The sequence below is a fragment of the Microtus oregoni genome, unplaced genomic scaffold (genome assembly GCF_018167655.1).
Source record: "Microtus oregoni isolate MIOR12 unplaced genomic scaffold, Mior012 000019F_ref0000042, whole genome shotgun sequence".
Lineage (NCBI taxonomy): Eukaryota > Metazoa > Chordata > Mammalia > Rodentia > Cricetidae > Microtus > Microtus oregoni.
Window position 1 is genome coordinate 40,152,268 of NW_024543078.1, and position 21,043 is coordinate 40,173,310.

Sequence of the window (21,043 nt, forward strand, 5' to 3'; positions counted from 1 at the left end):
TGCTCTCAAGGAAGCTGCACTGTCTTCAAAGACAGCAGACCAGACGCAAAAGCTCCCCTATTGAGTTCAGTGAGAAGCAGCCATCCGAGCAGGCATAAGTCCAGGCTCCATAGGTCACTGCTTCAAGGTCCTCGTGATGATTTCCCTTTCCCAGCTATCTGACTGTGTACGGTGAGGTCCTGGCCAGCCTCGATGGGGAGAATGGTCCTCCTTCAGTCCTAGCGTGGAAATGTTAAGCCTGGGAACTCCAGTTTATTCCCTTAGCCACCTCCTCCCTAGAGCTCTGTCTCCATAGACCTAGGGCTGCCTGACGGCAGATATCAGTGTCTAGCACTCAGCTGAGGCCACGGGTGACAGGACTTCTGTGAAATGAACAGACAAGATCTCCACAACATTTGCTCACTCTCCCTTGAACCCACTCACAGGCAAGTCAGTCTGGAGTTTGTCAAAGGCGTTAATCTTGAGTGTCCCCTCCAGCTTTGAAAAGCAGGGTCGCACAGCATAAAGATTAAACTTGAACAATTGATATAGAGCTTGGGAGCCTGATCCGGGCCTCCACTGACACCACGGTTATGATTCACGATCCCGCAGCGCTGGGAGGTGCGCAGAGGAGGGAACTGAGGCCGACTGAGGAGGTGTCTCAGAAAGGGAGCAGGGACCCCAAGCTCCACAGGAACGTTGCGCACAGGCGGTGCGGCGTTCTCTGCAAGGCTGCTACAGTCTCGCTCTCCAATCCGGCCGCCAACCCAAGCCAGCCCCTTGTTGCACGAGGGTGTGCGCGCCCGCGCGCTCCACCGCTTGTAACCATAACCGAGTGAGGTGGAGGCTTTGGTCTTAGAAAGAGCAGGCTTCTAGAACTCACCGCTCAGGCCAGCCCGCGCTCAACCGGGCCCCGCAAGCTGCAGTCAGCCCTGGAGGGGGCGCCCTCGCTGAGTGCGCGCCCTGCGCCGCCGCCACGGGCTCCTCCCCGGCGCCGCCGGCAGGTTCGCCCAGGCGGCCGCGGGCTCCGGCTCCCGGCCCGCTCCCCCTGGGCGGGCGGCTCGGGCCTGCGGGGCGCCCCGCCCCGCCCCGTTGCACCCTCCCCGCTGCGCAACTGGACTCAAGTTGGAAGCCGAGCCCGAGCGGCTGCACTTGCGCCAAGCGCACCGCGGCGGCGGCGAAGACGCTGCACCCGCGAGCGGGGAGGGCGAGGCGGCGCCCGCACGGCCGAACGCGGACCACGGGGGGCGCCCGCACCCGGAGCAGCAGGAGGACAGCTGGTGTAGGCGCCGAGCCCGGCAAAGTAAAGTTGCAGTCGGAGGTTGGGCGCGGGGGCCCGGAAGAGCGGCAGCCCGCGCCCTGGTTCGCCTAGCCTCAGCCAGGAGGATGGGAAGGAGATTGTCCGTGCTGCCTCCTGGAGCCTGCAGCCCAGTCGGGAACCCGGACCGTGGAGCAGCTAGCGTGCGCCTGCTTGGACACCGCATCTCCGTGGGCTGGCGGCCCGGGCGCTCCTACTGAACCCAGGCCGAGGGCGGGGCCGCGCGAGGACCCGGGACCTACCCCCCTTCCCCCCACCGCCGCGTCGCCGAGCTCTCCGGGCACCTCCAGCTCTGCACTTACGCGCGCGGCAGCTGCGGGGAGCCCGGCAGCCACGCTCTCCGGTGCGCCGCCCGCCCGCCGGGCCACCACGGCCGAGGGCCGGCTCCTGGGCTTCGCGGCCCCCAGCAGGCACGCCGGGGGAGCAGGCGGCGATGCGGACGCCGACCCTGGCTGGGGGGCGCCCGAGCTGCCGCGGCTGCGCCCCGGCTCCAGGCAGGACCGCGTAGCTCGCGGGAGGACCATGGCGTCCCCAGCGCTGGCCGCGGCGCTGGCGGTGGCAGCGGCTGAGGGCCCCAACGGGAGCGACGCGGGCGATTGGGGTAGCGGCGGGGGTGCCAACGTCTCGGGGACTGACTGGGGGCCGCCGCCGGGCCAGTACTCCGCAGGTGCCGTGGCGGGGCTGGCAGCCGTGGTGGGTTTCCTCATCGTTTTCACCGTGGTGGGCAACGTGCTCGTGGTGATCGCTGTGCTGACCAGCAGAGCGCTGCGCGCCCCGCAGAACCTCTTCCTGGTGTCTCTGGCCTCAGCTGACATCCTGGTGGCCACACTGGTCATGCCCTTTTCGCTGGCCAATGAGCTCATGGCCTACTGGTACTTCGGGCAAGTGTGGTGTGGTGTGTACCTGGCACTGGACGTGCTCTTCTGCACCTCGTCCATCGTTCACTTGTGTGCTATAAGCCTGGACCGCTACTGGTCGGTGACGCAGGCGGTAGAGTACAACCTGAAGCGCACGCCACGCCGTGTCAAGGCCACCATCGTGGCCGTGTGGCTCATCTCGGCTGTCATCTCCTTCCCGCCTCTCGTCTCCTTCTACCGACGGCCCGACGGCGCCGCCTACCCGCAGTGCGGCCTCAACGATGAGACCTGGTACATCTTGTCCTCCTGCATAGGCTCCTTCTTCGCGCCCTGCCTCATCATGGGCCTGGTCTATGCACGCATCTACCGCGTGGCCAAGCTGCGCACGCGTACGCTCAGCGAGAAACGTACCCCCTCTGGCCCCGACGGTGCGTCCCCGACCACAGAGAACGGGCTGGGCAAGGCAGCGGGGGAGAACGGGCATTGCGCGCCCCCGCGCACTGATGTGGAGCCAGATGAGAGCAGCGCGGCAGAGAGGCGGAGGCGCCGGGGCGCGCTGCGCAGAGGAGGGCGGCGGAGAGAGGGAGCCGAGGGGGACATGGGCAGTGCAGACGGACAGGGACCGGGGCTGGCGGCCGAGCAGGGCGCTCGGACAGCGTCTCGGTCCCCAGGACCTGGCGGGCGCCTGTCACGAGCAAGCTCGCGCTCCGTCGAGTTCTTTCTGTCGCGCCGGCGCCGGGCGCGCAGCAGCATGTGCCGCCGCAAGGTGGCCCAGGCGCGCGAGAAGCGCTTCACCTTCGTGTTGGCGGTGGTCATGGGCGTGTTCGTACTGTGCTGGTTCCCCTTCTTCTTTAGCTACAGCCTGTATGGTATCTGCCGCGAGGCCTGCCAGTTGCCAGAACCGCTCTTTAAGTTTTTCTTCTGGATCGGCTACTGCAACAGTTCGCTCAATCCGGTCATCTACACCGTCTTCAATCAGGACTTCAGGCGCTCTTTCAAGCACATCCTCTTTCGAAGGAGGAGAAGGGGCTTCAGGCAGTGACCCTCAGGCCTCCTGGCACTGACCTCCTGGACAGCTCCGAACTCGGGCCGGCAGAGGGACCAATCAGGGGTGGCCTCTCCAGAGTTCCAGGAGTGGCCTGGAATTCAGGGCGCAGTGTGGAATGTAGCCAGCAGGAGCTGGGCGAGAGACAACTGGGCCTCGGGGAGTGGGGAGGAGAAAGGGAGACCCCTTTGCCTTCCCATCTCAGCGAGTGGCTGTGGCTAGGTTGTGGATCCAGTTCCTGAGAGAGCCTCTGTGGAGTGTGACTGTGAAGTTAGGGTTTTAGACGGCAGACAACTGCAGCAAGAAAGGACCCCCCCCCAACTCTCAGCGTTCCCTGTGATCAAGGACTGACTTCCTATGACCTAAAAAGCGACTATCAGGGGGAGGAGAGAGGGTGCAGACAATCTCTGGTTACTGAGAGTATTTGTTTGCCAAAAACGATGACAGCCAAAACAACCAAACCATTTTCTAAATAAACCTTTGTAATCTAAGTGTGAGGTACATTGGTCAGTCTTTAAGCTAGGGTGTGGGGGAACTCTCCAGACTGTTCCAAGTATCCCACACAGGCACATACTAGGGGTGCTCTGAAGGCTGAGTTCTGTCTCTCTTTCATGAGGGAGGGGGTCTCTTTAAATACTTAAATATTTGGGGCATATGCAAAGTCTATACTCAAAATTCTTTTCTGTAATTGACTAAGGGGCAAAGGAATGGAGGGCCTCAAGCTGCTTCCAAGTTTGGATCCTTGGAGGTGCCCTCCCCACATTCTACCCGTGTGTTCTGCCCCAGGCATTGTCTGTCCTCAGAGCTCTGTGTAGCACTGGCATACAGCATACTCTTTGGGTTGTCTCCTAAAGTGGGCAAGGTGGGGTGAGATGTGTCCCAAGAAGTCTTCCCTTACACATGGGGTGGAGTCATGGCCAGAAGCCTTTGCCTAGTTGCTGGGTGGTCAGAGTGAGCTGGACCCGGGTATTGCTTCTAAATCAGAGCCAAGGTTATTGTGGCCCACTGAGCAGAGGAGGGTCTAGAGACCCCCACGGACTTCTCCCCAGTGCCACCCACTCTTGTTCTTTTGCTCAACCCTCAGTCCTCAGCATAAAATACTTTTGAGAGACTTCTTGTCACCAAGCCAGGACCCCATGAACTCTCCCTCGTAACCCCATGTGGCAAGTCCTGGAAGTTGCTAGGGTAGGTTGGGAGGAAGATTGTGAGGACCTGTACATGGCCTGGGAGAGTTGCCTCTATACCTGTGATCCAACTCACTGGGATAGGTAGGCTAGAGGGCTCTTGCCAGGATCCCTGCTGGAACTGCCTAGCCTTTATCTCTCCTGTGTCCCCACCCCCATTAGTCCTGTCCTTCCTAAGCTCCTGCCTGAAGTCAGACAGCAGAGCAGGTCCTTTCTGGCCCGAACTGCCAAAACCATCTCTTGAGAAAAGAACCTGAGGTTGCAGCGTGCATACACACACACACACACACACACACACACACACACACACACACACACAGAGAGAGAGAGAGAGAGAGAGAGAGAGAGACAGAGACAGAGACACAGAGAGACAGAGAGTTGCTTGGCCTCTTCATCCACTGTGGATCCTCACAGCATCCCACAGTGCCAGGCTCCACTGTCACTTCACGTGGTGACACACTTACTATGTTCTGGGCTCAGGCCCAAATGGGGAAACTGAGCCTGGAGTGGTACGAGGAACAGAATCAACTACCTAAAGTGGATCAGGGAGATCTCAGCTCTCTCTGGTCCTGTGAAGAGAGGGCTTTGTGAGATTGCCAGTCAGGAACCTGGGGGGGTGGGGATACATTGGAAATGGCAAGTCGGTCCCACTAGGGAGGAGATTGTGCCCAGGGATTTTCCCATACACTTACAGAAAGGCCTCCTGGGCCCAGGGCCTCATAATTGCTACTGTAGAACCAGCATCTCAGAGCACCCAAAGATAGAGCCCAGATTATTGATAAGATAGGGAGGCAGTCCCCATTCTCTACACTCAGTAGCCTCAAATCCAACCCAAGACACCTTTGTCTAGAGCAGAGTAGCATTTTTTGAATTCTGTAAATATTGCTACCAGCGCATTTTATGAAGCTCAGAGAGGGGATTAACTTGCCTGGGATCACACACCTAGCCATAACACCCATGCAGGGTTTGGGTTCCCTGACTCAAAATTCGACCATAAAATGAAGATTTCCAGGCAGGTCTTGACCGACCCTTAGGTTGTGGGGAATGGATTCCCACAGAGGAGGAAGGGACCCAGGCAGGGACTAGCTGTAGGAAAGGGCAATTGTGTTTTAGGAAACTGGATCCTGGGGTTGTGGATAAGCAAGGAGAAACATAGCAGGAGACTGGGAAAAAAAAAAAAGTCTGGCTCCCAGGTTGAAGAGGTAGAGAGACTTCCTCGGCTGGGGTGTGTGTGTTGGGGTAGGGTTGGGGGGGGGCTTTGAGTCCCTGGGAGACTGAGTTTTGCAGAAATGTGTTGGCCTAGCAGCCAGAACTGTCCTGTTACGCAGACTGGCATGCCTGGATCATCAGTGAGCTCCAAGGGCCCTGGGTGCCCTGGGTGCAGTAAAGGCCATGCCAGCCTAGAGCCAGGCCTCCTGGGTATTAGCTCTGTGAACATGGCTGTCAACAAGCCCTACTCTTTTTCATTTCCTAGTCCCAGGAATGATGTTCTAGGCTCTAGCTTGTGCCCTACCCAGGGGGGCTCTCGGAGCCGATGCTCTGGAGAGGCAGCTAAGCAGCTGGTTAGACAGACAAACCCCATGCAGGGACGCGTTGCCTTGTGTGCCTCACATCTGAGGATGAGGTGGGTCGCTCACAGGTCCCTGGGATGCCATAAGCCTTGACTTTTCGCACACGTACCCATAGTGTATGGAGGAGGGGCCCCGTGAGCTGTGGACCAACAGCTCCATCTACTTCTGTGGTAGCTGTGGTCTCTATGGTTTTGGCATTAATTGGCCTCCTCTATTTCCAGGTCTCTTTTACAAAACCAAAGTTGTCAGACTCTGTCTATGGTTGAGGAGACTGAGGCCTAGAGGTGACTATGGCCCATGTTCCTGGGGTGGTGGGGGAGAGGAGCAGAAACTACTCTGAAAGAACCGACTGCAGAGAGCCCAGACTCTGAGCCCTAAATTCAGCTTCATGGGTGACATCAGCTGGGACTCTGGGCCTCGCAATAGAGGTTTCACAGCCTCAAGAAGAGTTCAGGCAAAATACAGAAGTCACCCCAGCAAGGTGGAGGAGGGTGCTGGCCTAAGTATAGGGTGCTCAGGTCCTCCTGCCTGCACCAGCCTGCAGCACACACGGACACATGTGAGTATACTTAACCTGGATGCAGACGCTCAGTCGGTGGAGAGGAAAAACATAATCCGGATATCCCCTTACAGCTCAGGACCGAATCCAAAAGAACTCGGGACTACTAATACTTAACAACCAAGCAGCTTGAATCTCTGAAGCCCCCTGGGGTGAGGGCGGAGGAGGGGAGGCACCAGTGTTGTTGGAACACCTGATGGCAAGAAGGCCACCCTTCCTGGAGCACTGGCAGTGGCTGTGTTTTTATATCAGATCTCTGGGCTGGGCTCAAATAGTCCAGGCCAGCCCAGTGTTGTTTCAAAATACACGGTGCCTGCAGGCCTGTCTGATTGGGCAGCTGTGGCCTTTTGTCCAGTTAATTGCCAGCTTCCAGGACCTGTGATAGTCCCATATGTAAGGAGGCTCAGAGGAGATGACACCCCCCACGGTGTTGAGACTAGCACCATGACACCTGTTCATATTCCAGCCCACATATTCACCTTAGCTGGTGATACCTAACCCCCATCCCTGGGTGTATCTTGGGGGCAGTACATGGGTGTGGGGTGGGGATTTCATGGATGGTAGGTAGGGTCCTTAGAACTGAGGGACAAAGAGAGGAAGTGGTGGGGGCCTGTCTCCACCACCAAAAGAGGGTCCGTCTGGGAGGGACCTGTGACTAGGCCTCCTTCCACTCTGCACCCGGTGTAATAAGGGCACAGTTTCCCCCTCCCCACCTCGTATACCTCCCACCAAGGTAGAGGAGGGGGTGAAAGGGCCAAGGCGCCTCCAGTAGAGTGCAGCGCAGTCCTCTGAAGTCAACCTGGGAAACCTGGTCAGTTGCAGACTCTGGGCCAAAAGCGAACCCTGGGGACCAAAAATGTATTTCTTTCCTGCCAAGAGGATTTGTGGCTGCTCACAGTAAAAGCCCGGGCACAATGGAATCATTATGGTCAAGATAAGGAATCAGTCCACTCAGGGCAGATAGAATGCTGGGTAGCGAGCCGGTTGGAAGGCATCCCGCCCTCAGGTCTGAACACAAACCCGGCCCAAAGCTGCCTGGCAGCCATGGAGAAAAAGAAACAGGATATGCACACGGTTATTGATGTGGGGTTGACAAGAAAAACCTGGAGACCAGGAAGTCTGCAGTGTATGACCTCCTCAGCTGCGAGAATCTGGTCCCAGGAAGGGTTTTCATGCACCTCGGCGAACCCCCAAGCTCAGTTTACTGCACCAGCCCAATCTCCAAGCCCAGTTTCCATCGGCAACCACAGACCCTAAGTGTCAGAGTCAGGGACACTGAGGGTCAGCAGCCATGTTTGAAACTGTGGCCTTGTAGCTGTGTAGCCTCCACACTCCCATAGCAACATGAGCCTGGGGTCACCAAGGCACCAAGGCTGCCAGCACAAGGAGCTTTCAGTCTCTCCCCAGCTCGCTCCCAAGGCCCAGAACAAACCAACCTCAGGAGAACCCCTTTCTGCTCATCCCTGTACCTCTGGTTGCACCCTGCCTCCTGCCCCTGTAACTAGTGTTCATTCTATGTCATGCCTATCCTCCCACCTACATCTACCTGGGCCCGCCTGGCCCACCTCACCTCCAGAGAGGCTCTCTGAAGCTAAGCTAGCCACTGCCCCTGTCTTCCGGTGCAGTGTGCTGAACGCTGAAGTGGTTGCAGCATCAAGAGACCCAGGCTCTGCCCTGCTCCATTCTGATGCTACAGGGGATTTTCCGCTTTGAGTGCAGGCCCGGCTGCTGCCTCCGGCTGTTCAGATATTGGTGGGCGGGTTTCTCCCCCATTTGATCAGCTCCTACTGAATGTAATTCCTAAGAAGGAGCATCTCCCCGGGGCTGCAGCACAGGAGCTGGCCTGCTTGCTGAGCGCTAGGATAGCGATGCCCACCCAGGCTGTCTGTTCCAGACTCTCCCCTTTTCGCCAAGAGCATAGGGAGGAGGACCTCAAAGACGACAGTGACAAAGACCAGGCACGAGGCAGCAATTGTGTGCCGTGCCTATCATGCCTCTGCGTCTGCCTCTTACACCCCATCAGGAATGCCTGTTTAACAGACATGAAAACCGAGCTCCAAGAGGGAAGCCAGGTACTGGTCATGGCCCCGATGCCCACCACTCTGCCTCTCTCAACACACCACCCTGGCCACCGCTGTCAGCTTCAGGTGTGAGCTGAGCAAACAAGCTTGGGGAAATGAAGGATCCAAGTTGTGGACAGAACCCATGCTGCCCTGGCTGGCCGTCTCCTCCACTCCTAAATCAAACCACGCTTAGATTAAAGGTTAGGCCCATGGGCCTGCTCAGCGCTTGGGACCCACATGCCACTCCAATTGCTTCATTATCCCTGACTTAATCCACAGACCGACCCTCAGTGCTTCTGTGAGAGCCGCGGCAGGTCGGCACCCATGGCAATGTGAACACAGCCCGCTCTGTGTTTGGCACGTCGTCTTAGAAACAACTGCGAACAATGAAGCAGCTTTTAAGATCACCCCACCCAGGATATAAAATGCCAAAATGTTTGTGGTGAAAAATAATTCAGTTACCGGTTTCCTACTGGGTGCTGCCATCGCAAATCGAATTGGAAGCAAAATCAGCCCTCTTTGAATTGGTTCAAATGAAGCTGTTATTCAGAATTGATTGTTGTGTTTGCCTCCATAAGGATTCAATAGGAGGCAAAACAATAGAGTGATTATCTCACTTTTGGTATTGCTAAATAAAGACCCTGGCTAGACAGCCACAGCTGGACAGCCAAGGGTGGGTTTGCCCTCTTGGCAGAGGGAAACTGGAAAAGGCCAGTCCATGTGGGCTCCAGGCTGTGCCTGCAGAGAGCAGAAGAGTGGCTGCCATTCATCTTGCTTGAGCGTGTGCAGAGGTGTCTACTTCAGGGCCAGGACCACAAATGATGATGGATGGGGATGAGCAGGGTAACACCTTTACCACTCAGCATGGGGATAGGTTTTGAAGTTGCCACAGCTGACCACATAGTGTAACTTCAGGTTCCTGGAGCCACCAGTGCACAGATGGAACATGGTTCGACTCTGGCTTGCACCAAGCTTTGGTTTTCACTCCTTCAGCAATGAACCTAAGAAGAGAAACACATTGTCCCGCATCAGGCTTGGGTGAGGACCTGGAGTCACCAACAATCCGGTGATTGTGAGTTACAGAGCTTGATCTTGATGGGGCCATGTCCTCAGGCACAAAATATTGGCTTCCTCGGTTACTAGTGTCCCACTCCACTTCATCCACCCCAATCTCCAAACGGGCCTGTGTCCAGTAGGTACTTTGTAAATGTCAGAAGCACCATCTGTGAATGTGTGAGAGGTCCAGGCCTGCCCCAGAACTGCCATCAGACTTGGGGTTCGGAACAGAGACTCATGGCTAAGCCAAGCAGGGGAGCTTCTACCCATCTTCTGACTCACGATGAGGAGCTATGGAGGCCCAGGACCACTGTGAAGTTAGTTCCCACAGAGGGGACACTCTCTCGAGCTTCTGCTCTGCCCTGAGGCAGCCTCCAGCACCCCAGTGTGTCCACATGTGCTTGCGCATATGGACAGCTGCAGCTTAGAGATTGAGTGTCACCCAAGGAAACTGATGTTTGGAGAATCTTGTCTAAGGTCCCTTGGATGTCTCCATGCCAAGGCCACTCTGCAACCCAAGTCCCTCCTATCTCGGGAGTTTATCACTTGCTGAAACAGCCAACTTCATAGGAGTGTACCCTGTAAGTTCCCTGTTTCAAGGAGGGTCAAAGCCTCCCTGATCTCACCCTTGGGTTTTCAGAGGAACCTGGGTGCATTCTTAGGACAATAGAAAGTCTGTCCAAATTTTGTGTGTGTCATTCTTTTCCTTTTTACTGGTGTCCCTCAACACTGTCCCCAGGGAACTATCCCTATCTGTCACCTGGGAGCCCACAGGCAACAAGGAGCTCAAGACCAGTCAGCTCAGGTTCCTGCAAATGACCGGTGGGAGAGGACGCAGACCACTATTAGAGTCGCCTGGGCATGGGAGATGGGACATCTTGGGTCATAGTGACTTGGTCTCTTGAGGTTAAAAAAAAGTGTAGTTATGGGTTTCCTTGGTGTCTCCCCGAACTCCGCGGAAGGCTAATGGAGCACAGTGTGTGGCAGTCGGGCTCACTCATTGGCCCTTACTGAAGACCCCCGACCATCATTTCAGACCACAGAGCCTAGTTAGGGTCTGCTATTGCCTTTGCCCAACCACACCTCTGCAGGTAGAAGCATCTGTCAACCTATTTGTCACCCAGCCTTCTTTAACTCTGCTAATGTTCATTCCTCTGTCCTTGTATGTCCCTGTCACAACCAGGAAGCAAGCCTGAGTCACCAGTCCAGGAACAGGGTCCAGACATGGACCGGGGATATTGCAAGGTTGGGAGGCAGGGGTTTTCTGGGTTGCTTCGGAGGAGATGAGGCCAGGGTGCCGACCATTCACTGGGGACATCTAGCATGAGCTAATTCCACTTATCTCCTAAAAGGAGGCTCAGCCAGGGTGAATGTCTGACTTGCCCAGGTACCCAGTTGCGGGGTGGCAGGGTTTACATGACTTGAAAATTAGGACAATGAGTGAACACACCCCTCTATCAGGCTGCCTCAGAGTTGAGGGGCATGCCTTTCTCAAACATGAATGTGAGGGAGGTGGCATCCCAGGGGCAGGCTGACACCCTGGGAGTGGTACTTTGAGAGACAGCCTATGCTCATACTCCCTAACCTTGGTCATGGCAGGGGAGGAACCTGGGACATGAGATGGCTCCATTGAGAGGCAGAAGCATTCAATAGAAATGGCTTCACTCAGAGGCAGAAGTCCGGATACTGTGGGCGAGTCCACACAACGAACGCTGGGACCCAACTCCTGGCTACTCCTGGGGCTACTCTCTCCAGGCTCCTACCCCATGTCCTTGGGAGGAAGTAGGTTTCCTCTTTCAGGATGGGAAGGAAGATGGATGGTTCGGCACCAGGAAGTCAGGTCTGGAGGTCACGTGTTCTGAGGTAGCAGGGCCAAGCCAGGATGCTGTCTTCCAGAGACAGTTCCTAAGTGAGGGAAGTGGCCCGGATGCCCTGGAGAAGCATTCGCCTTTTGCGCCTGCTCAGCCATGTGGAATGTTGCTTCGTGACGGCCCACATGTGTGACTCTCATGGGCTTTCTGGTGCGCTTTTTGTCTTTTGATGTTTATAAGAGCCTCATTAATAATAGAAAAGACCTGGAAAGAGCCCCCAAACTCATAGATTGATAAACGGATTAAACATTGGTACATCCAAATTAGCAGCTACGGTTCAGTGCTGAGAGGAGCATGCCGTAGGTGCACCCACGCAGGAAAAGCAGTAGCCTGGCCTGAAGGGTTGTGTGATCTCTGACTTTGTTACATGGCATTTTGCTTAGGAGATTTTAGTTTTTATAGCGGTTTGGGGTTCACAGCAAACAAGCAGAAAGGACAGTTGCCATGTGCCCCTTGGCATGACTGAATGCCTCCATCTGTAAGTGAAGGTCCTCTGGGGATCCAACGGGAGAGTGGGCGTGTCCTCATGGTAGTGGGTGTGGGAAAATTTTATCAGCTTTAAAGTGTGGTGCCCTAGCCAAGGTTCCTTATCAGAGTCTCAATAAGCCCTTAGAGGCAGTGACTGATTGGCCTGCTCACTGGGCTTACAGATGGTAAGAGAAAATGGCCCGTATCCAACTCAGAAGGTTCTGGAAAAGTGCCTCATTCTCATTGCTTACAGCTGAGGAGGGATCCTCTCAACCTGACCTGGTCTCCCCAGAGGCCTGTCATCTGCTCTGTAATGATGGAAAACTACTAGACAGTCCAGGCGCTCTGTTATCTACCATCAGCGTGCTAGAGAGGAGAGCACTTGGGGCCAGGAGGACTGGCAAGAGGAGAGCGCTTGGGGCCAGGAGAACTGGCAATACCATGAGCTTCCTTTCTGCTCCCAGAGAACCAAGGTGCCTTGTTGTGCCATGGTCCCAACTGCTCTACAGTCTCTAAGGGTCCCCACCCATCATGGAGCCTAGAACAATACAGACTGTCCTGTCCTGGGGACGGATCACCTAGTCCTGCTCTCCCAATCTGCAGAATCCTCCCCCCAGCAGCTCTGTCTTGAGTGTCTGTGGGGCAGAGCAGGCCTCTTCTGGCACACCCTTGCTGAGCTCAGAGAGCACCTTACCGTCCATGGAGGCTGAGATGGGAACCAAATCCCCAGGATCCAGCCTCCCCCCGCCACCCCCGCCGCCGCCAATCTGCACATGGCCCTGATGAATATACTATTCTGCATTGAGATGACAGCTAGGCATGCATAGTAGCTAGGGACCTCTTGAGCCTCTGTAGACGAGAGACTGCTCCTGGCCAGGAGGACAGGGAAGGAGGAAAGAGGCTATCTGCCTGTCCTCACTCTGAGCAGTATGCCGGGCCTCCTCTGTCAGGATCTGACCATGCAGTGAACATGTAACTGGTTTTCAGACTGGACCGAAGACTTCAGTGCCAGTCACAGGCAGCAAACACTAGAGACCTCATATGTGCATTCAGGGCTAGTGGAGGAGAGAGTGGAAGGAAACCCCAATATGTCACCCCAAATGTACTGTTTGACATGAACATCTCTGAGCTGAGGCAGTTATGAAACAGCAAAGGCATAAGTCTCTCTCTCTCTCTCTCTCTCTCTCTCTCTCTCTCTCTCTCTCATGCCCCTCTCCCTCTCTGTCCCTTTTCTCTTTAAAGGCAGACATCAATAAATTCTCTCAGCCACTTGTCAAGCCAGGTTCAACCTAGAGGAACCACCAAGTAGGTGCTACTCTGGAAGCCCACAGCCACTTCCTTCTGTCCTATCCCTTCTCTGAGCCCTCTCTCGGGTAAGGACTCTGCAAGCTGAACTTGTAAGCTGTTGATGTGAGTAGCTGAATGACAGCCTTTTGCTGTTTCCTCTCATGCTTCTGAACTTGATGGGTCCTGGGAATTCGCTGCTTGTTGGATGCATTTGTCAGAGCCGAGAAGGTATATGCACTCTGTGGTAGGGGAGATCACTGAATAACATCATGAACCCAAGATTCTCAACGACTGCGTCTGGTCCCAACATGCAGCACCCCAAGATAGGAAAACTGGGGCAGGAGGGGTACACTTGTGTCGGGTATGCCTGTGTCCCCCCACTTCCCACTTCTGGAAGGCGACCAGCTGTAGCTCAGAATTACAGTCCAGCACTCAATAAAAAGGGGCCCAGCTGAGATCACACCCAAGCCGATAGGCTAAGAAGCAGGGAGAGAAGTGGGTTACTTCTCTCAGGGTAGGAAAGAAGATAGCTCTGCACCAGGGAGTCAGGTCCAGAGCTCCAGAGAGTAAGCAATATGCATTCTTTCGTCAATCTGGAGCCCTGACTTCCAGGAAGCTGTGGTTTCTGCCTAGGTCCGTGTTTCTTGCGGCTTCTGGTATCATTGCCCTCCAGGGGACTCTCTTCCTGCTGCCCGGGCTTAGTACTGTCCAGGCCAGAGGTCTGCACTTCTGTCCCTCGGCGGCTCTGCTTCATTCCGTCATCCGTGAAGATAAAGCATCAGGGCTTCGAGAGAGGGCTGCTCCGAGGGGCTGATTTTGGATGGAGATATGGAACAACCATATCTGTTCAATGACTTCAGAAGATCCAGAAGGTTCTTCCTCAGTCCATGCCGGATGGCTTCTAGGCAATGCTGTCCCTCTGTCCAGGTAACTGAGGCCCCAAATCCAGCTCTGTTCCTTCTCAACTGGCTTTTTTCAAGGATGGGCCATATACTCATTTTTATCCATTAGACTGGGGCTCTGCTTGGCTCTGGACAAGTCTCCTGAGCACAAGGCCCATCAGAGACCCCCACTGTCCACAATTTAGGACCCTCAAGGCCACATGGCACCAGACCCCAAGCTAGGCTGCAAACACCCAGTTCTTGGAGACATCTGGCTCCCTGCAACAACCCTGAGCTCTAAGCAATGGGAGCAATTTCAAATGCTGCATCCTGGTGGGGCCATTAAAGCATAGCAGCCATGATCATTGGAGCCATTTCTCCTGCGTTTCTGACACAGGGAGGAAAAAAAATCCCCAAATAAAACTTGTCCCCTAGCTGTTCCCTCTGAGATGCAGGCCCTGCAAGGGCTCTTGCTCCTCAGATCTGTGATTTCTCCTCCTCAGGGGGAAAGAGTCCCACACAGTCCCCACCGCACGCCAGTAAACCTGTCGCTCTAATGAACAGTTTTCATTTTGAGCTCTGCAAGAAGGTGCACACCGGGAGGGAGGCGGGTGATGGTTGGTCGGTTTGCGAAGTTAAATCTCACCAGCTCTCAGCTCTGATGGAACTCAAGGTGCCAGACACGGGAATTTTTTTGTTGCTGTTTTGAGCTGAGAAGGAACTTTTTGGAGAAGGATTTATTTTTATTTTTTAATTATGTTTAGGTGAGCACGTCTGTGTATGGGTTTGTGTGTGAGAGTGTACTGACCACAGGGGGCAGAAGAGGAAGTCAGATATTCCTGAAGCTGGAGTTACAGCCAGTTGTAAGCAACCCAGTGTGGGTGCTGCGAATCTGATTTGGGGCCTCTGCAAGAGCAGTTTGCCCTTTCTAAACCACCAAGCCACCTCTCCAGATCCCTAAGAGGAACTTTTTAAGAAGTTGACATCTGTGTTGGTTTCATCTTATCTTCTTCCTTCAGAGCTCACACTAATGGACATCCAGGCTCTCTTGAATGGCCCTGGTGACAGGGTGTTCACCATTTCCCAGTGCATCCCCTCTCTCTTGCAGGACTTGCTTCAGAGACTGAAGAGGAATATGGGTTGGAACTGTGTCCATTTGCCCAGACAGTGAATGCTTGCTCTGCTAGGCCCTAACTGGTGGCAGGGGCTGCCTTTCAGAGAACAGGCCTGTGTGCCAGCGATAGCAGCCCAGAAGCTCCCTGCTTTGGCGTAGTTGTAACAAATCTGAGATGTGAACGTGAGGGGCAGGTGAGGACCCATCCAGTTGTCAAGGAAACATTTCATGATACAGGCTGAGACCATGATCCCTATCTGGGGCCCTAGGAGTACAGACCTAACCTTCCTCAGACATGGGAATGAGTCCAAGGCTGTAGAGAATGGGCTGCCCAGCGCGGTGCTTCCTCTGTGGACTGGGCATGTGCAGGAATAAGTAAGTAAAGCCATGATGGTCCTCAGGGCTGCTGGAGCACTAGCCTCTTATCTTCTCTCCTGCAGTTCTGCCCTCTTAGCCCAGATCCATTGCCAGGTGGCCCCTGGGCTACTGCAAATCACCTCTGATTGCAGGAAGCTGAGTGGGCCCTGTGAGTGGGAAGACGTCAGACGGGGCAGGTGCCTTCCTGCCATCATTGAGAAGCAAGGCAAGCAGACAGCAGTGTAGGGAAAGGACGAGGGAGTGTTTTGGTTAAAGCTCCCATTGAGTACAGGAGGCAAATTGGAGAAGGCAGATGTACGCGGCAGGAGCAATGGCCGCACTGGCCCCAAGGTTGGCTTACAGGACCTCATAGATGGGGGCAGAAATTGTGCCTCCTCATGGATTCCATTGCAGCCACAGAAATGAACAGTAAGAGCGTTGCTGATGCTTTAGCAGCCCAGACAAAATCAATAGGCTCTGGAAATACAAGAACAGCTGACCTTTGAGATTTCTAGCAAACCTTGGCAAAGGGTGCTGTGGGGGATGGCGCTGAGGAGTACCAGTCCTGGAATCTGTGTTCTTAGAGGGTTGAGACGCAGGTCCCAAGTGTCCCTCTGAGGAGCTAGTCTTATGCAGACTCTGGAAGGTTCTGTAGACTGAGATGCTGTCTCTATGACTGCTCTGTTGCTGTCTTAGCTCTGAACTGTTCTAGAAAAGTCTGCAGCAGCTACAGAAGGCTGTATCAGAGTCAGAGATAGGCAAACCTTCTGCAGAAATGGAAAAGCCAATCCTAGAGAAGGAGGGAGACCAGGATCTGATGCCCAGCTACTTGGGCCTGACTGGGTCCACTCTGCCTCACTTGCTGGGCCCTGTTGTGACGTCCACCTCAGGCTACCCAGCTGGAATGCACATCCTGATGAACCTCAGAGGCACTGGCCCTTGCTCAGAGGCTGATTTCATTCTCGGTCGTCTCCTAGAATGTTGTGAGTTGTGCTGGGCATTGGGCTGCAGATGGGCAGCGAGCACCTGTCTGTGCTCTAGTAACCAGACTCTGGGAGGAAGGAGGGATGTGATGAGAAAGGAGGGGAAGAGTTGTAGGCCACTTAGCATTAAGGTAAATAGTTGAGGAGAGTCCAGAGCTGACTGGCAAGAAGGTGACAAGGATTCTGAAATCTGTGGGCCACTTGCTTGATACTTTTGCTGGGGTGACTGGCTCTCTCCTTGAGGGAGAACAGAGGCCCTGGAACCCAGGCCAAGTACCTCAGACCCCAAAAAGGCTTTCAGAATTAAGGTCTAGAGTTCAGAGTAATTGTAGGTAGCCTAGAGTCCCTCCATCTAGGTGTCCTAGTCCCCTCCACACAGATGTCCTAGAACCCCTCCACACAGGTTTCCTAGACGCCTCTGCCCAGGTATCCTAGTCCTCCACCCAGATGTCCTACACTCTCCACACAGGTGTCCTGGACCCTTCCACCCAGGTGTCCTAGACCCTCTACCCAGGTGTCCTGGAACCCCTCCACCCAGGTGTCCTAGTCCCCTCCACCCAGGTGTCCTAGTCCCCTCCACCCAGGTGTCCTAGTCCCCTCCACCCAGGTGTCCTAGTCTCCTCCACCCAGGTGTCCTAGACCCTCCACCCAGGTGTCCTAGTCCCCTCCACCCAGGTGTCCTAGTCCCCTCCACCCAGATGTCCTAGACCCCCCTCCACCCAGGTGTCCTAGTCTCCTCCACCCAGGTGTCCTAGACCCTCCGCCCAGGTGTCCTAGTCCCCTCCACCCAGGTGTTCTAGACCCTCCACCCAGGTGTCCTAGACCCTCCGCCCAGGTGTCCTAGTCCCCTCCACCCAGGTGTCCTAGACCCTCCACCCAGGTGTCCTAGTCCCCTCCACCCAGGTGTCCTAGTCCCCTCCACCCAGGTGTCCTAGTCCCCTCCACCCAGGTGTCCTAGACCCCCCTCCACCCAGGTGTCCTAGTCTCCTCCACCCAGGTGTCCTAGACCCTCCACCCAGGTGTCCTAGTCCCCTCCACCCAGGTGTCCTAGACCCTCCACCCAGGTGTCCTAGACCCCTCCACCCAGGTGTTCTAGACCCTCCACCCAGGTGTCTTAGACCCCTCCACCCAGGTGTCCTAGTCCCCTCCACTCAGGTGTTCTAGACCCTCAACCCAGGTGTCTTAGACCCCCCTCCACCCAGGTGTCCTAGTCCCCTCCACCCAGGTGTTCTAGTCCCCTCCATCCAGGTGTCCTAGTCCCCTCCACCCAGGTGTTCTAGACCCTCCACCGAGGTGTCCTAGACCTCTCCACTCAGGTGTCCTGGACCCCCTCCACCCAGGTGTCTTAGTCCCCTCCACTCAGGTGTCCTAGACCCCCTCCACCCAGGTGTCCTAGTCCCCTCCACCCAGGTGTCCTAGACCCCTCTGACCAGGTGTCATGGAGCACCTCCACCCAGGTGTCCTGGACCTCTCTGCCCAGGTATCATGGAGTGTATTCACCCAGACAACCTGGCGTGATAGGATTCCCAGCCAGTCTGGGTTCAAGATGAACGCCCAGCTGTGCAGCTCCTCATCCTTGCCTGGCTCCTTTCGACCAAGGCACTCCATGTGCCAGCCGCCTGTCTGGGGAGTGGATTTCTGGAAGTCTAAGCAGAAGGAGAACTGGTGGGAGACAGATGGGACCAGAAAGGGGCTCAGGAACCGCCTTGGAGCTCTTTGCTGCTCTCTACAGAGGATGGAGGCACCCCACTGTAGACAGCTCACTCACCCCAGGCACAGTGGGTAAGAGAACCATGGGGACAGGCTGGCCTCCTACAAGTGTCTACAGAGTGTGCAGGTGAAGCTTCCTGGCCAGTCTCCAAGAGTTTATGCTATCCACACCAGGGTGCAGCCCACACACACTCAGAGGACAGCTGGATCTCTGACCGACAGGCAGGAAGGCTGGGCCAGTGGAGACAATGCAGTTGGGGCCACTGGTCCATTCTGACGATGCTATCTCAGCCACCTTCAGCCTGGATACCCCAAAAGGGTTGTTCTCAAAGCAGCACAAACCTCCTGGTTCAACAGGGGCCTCTGCATTTCTTTTCAACTTGTGCGTTATCCCATATGGAAGTTTATGTTCATGGAAAGAAAGGAGCAGACAGTATGTTGTGCCCCCGGGAAGACCCTCTGAGAGATTCTATTAACCTCTGGGCCTTGAGACTATATGGGCTGTGAGTGATGAGCCACACTGACATGCAATTAACATAGAAAGTCCATGATTTCATTTCCACTAGGATCTGCTCTTACGTTGAGTGCACTGTGGGTTTAGTGACATGAGTCTACCTTTCCAGTATCATACAGAATGGTGTCATTGCCCCAAATCTTCTGTTCATTTATTCATCTGCTCCTCCACCTCTCACCTTTTTATTGCCTCTGTTGCTTGCCCTTTCCAGAATGTTCTGTGGCCTTTTACATCGGCTTCTACTTAAGATGGGCAATGCATTCTCTTCATAGCTTTGTATCCCAGCTCACCCTCTGCTTACCTGCTTGTCTGCTAAAGGGTACCAGATTCACTCTGAGTTTGGGAGGGTATGTGTGCAGTTTGAGGGGACACATTCTGTCACAATTTCACCTCACAGTATCTCCAGGACAGAGCCTCGAGAGTCCTGCCCCAAGGTCACACCAGGGGCAAGATGGAACCACAGTGTATCTGCTGGTGGCAAGTTCTGAAGAGAAGCAGCTTGAACTCTGTGTGGGACTCAAGGAGGCTTCCAAGTGTCAGGAGCTTGGAGAGAGGGAGGGCAGGACACAGAGAGAGGAGCCTAGGGGAGCCCCTGGCTATGGGCATAGCATGGGAGGATCATGGTGGCCTGTGAAAGTAAATTAAGGATGGAGGTGTCTTGGCCACACAGTTCAGGTACCCGAAACTTCAGCAGGAAGGACAGAGGTTCCTCTAAACTAGATAGATGTGGTCAAATGTGGGCTTTGCTTCCCAAGGGGCAGGTGACACAATGCCGTGTCCAAGAGGAATCAAAAGGGATGAGGATGGGGGCAGGGAAAACATGAGACAGCTTTGTCTGGCTCCCACTGGTCCCATGGGTCCCTCCTGGGCTCAGGGAAGGTTCCTCTACAGCCCTGTAGGTGATACCATAGCCTCATCTAGTGTATACCCTGTAGTGTGCTGGTCCTGCCACACGGGAGAGCAGGGCGCTTGGAGTTCCCAATGTGTCCTTGACTCTGTTGGGGGTTTATTGTCAAGTCCATGACAGGGCTGGGTTTTCCAGGTTGCAGTGTGACTGGCCATGCTCCCAGCGCTGGTGAGATGAGGCATTGCTGGCGGTGTGCTGGCGCTCAGCTAGGAGGGGTTATGGGGGAGCAGCTTGGCCTGTCTGTTCTGTCTTCCCACCCTGCTAGGCCACTTCCGTTCACTTCTGTCCCGGTCACGAGCTGAATGGTGACTTCTGTGTCTGTGTGACCTGACGTGAAAGCAGTCCCTCTCCAGAAGTAGAGTATACAAGATAACACACTAGAGCAGGCTGGCCTGACGTTCAGTGTCTGGTGTCCCAAAGGAAGGAGCAGGACAGATAAAGACAGACAAAAGGAAGATGGTCACACTGAGATAGCAGCGACTGGAAGGACTCAACTTTAAGATGAGGACAGCATGAGCTGGAAGCTGGAGGCCGGAGGTGTCTCCCTGGAGGCTCTGAGCAAGCAGGCCTGCTCTGCTTGGATTTCAGACTGCTAGTTTATGAAGCAATGAGAGTGAGCTTCTGCTGTGGGAAGGCAGTCTGTGGTAACTTGATACAGTGGCCCATAACACTGACCCAGCTCCCTGTGAACCCAGGCTCCCAGCTCAACTATGCTTCTAGGATTCTTGCTGACTTCATCCTACCTCCTGAACCCCAGACTTACAGGTTTTCCTGGGTCAGGCTCACAAGAACCTCTCAGTCCCAGCCTGCCTACAGGGCTGCTTTCTCTTGGATCTGATCAGCCTTTCCTCATGCCCATTGTGACTCTAGGTTCTGCGGCCTGCTCTTGGGGGCACAGGCTGCTCCCCACCCCATGCTGCCTTACTGATCTCTCACCCTCATGGACTTATCCCCTGAGAGCTCCCAATTGGCTCAAGCCTTCCTATCACCATCTACATCATGGCTGCATGTGCCCTACTCAGTTCTCAGGCTTGAGTATTACAGAAGATTGTCGTCCCCCCCACCCACCCAGGTCCTTGATGGCACTACATTGCCATTGTAGAAGCTGCTCAGGAACCCTGGTAGCCTCTCCCAGACTCCTTGCCAATGCCCAGCCTTGGGTACATTCCACCCTCTGCCTCCTCCCAACCTACATCCAAGCAGCTGATGCTTGTGGCAGTTTCCCAGTGTTGATGGCACTGTTGAATCTGGTCACCATGCAGGGAGTGGAAGTCTGCAGATCTGCATGGAAGTCCACATGGTTCTGAGTGAGAGGAAAG

General features: G+C 55.1%; 1 protein-coding gene across 1 annotated transcript; it reads left to right on the forward strand.

Moving 5' to 3' along the window:
- Positions 1-644: 644 nt before the first annotated feature.
- LOC121459886 (alpha-2C adrenergic receptor) lies at positions 645-3,690 on the forward strand. The gene has a single exon (XM_041669965.1). It carries the CDS (start codon positions 1,820-1,822, stop codon positions 3,194-3,196), a length of 1,377 nt encoding a protein of 458 aa, XP_041525899.1. The 5' UTR covers positions 645-1,819; the 3' UTR covers positions 3,197-3,690.
- Positions 3,691-21,043: the final 17,353 nt, after the last annotated feature.

What these genes read in the sequence shown, in the direction of transcription:
- LOC121459886 (XM_041669965.1), top strand. Translation starts at nt 1,820, where the DNA reads ATGGCGTCCCCAGCGCTGGCCGCGGCGCTGGCGGTGGCAGCGGCTGAG.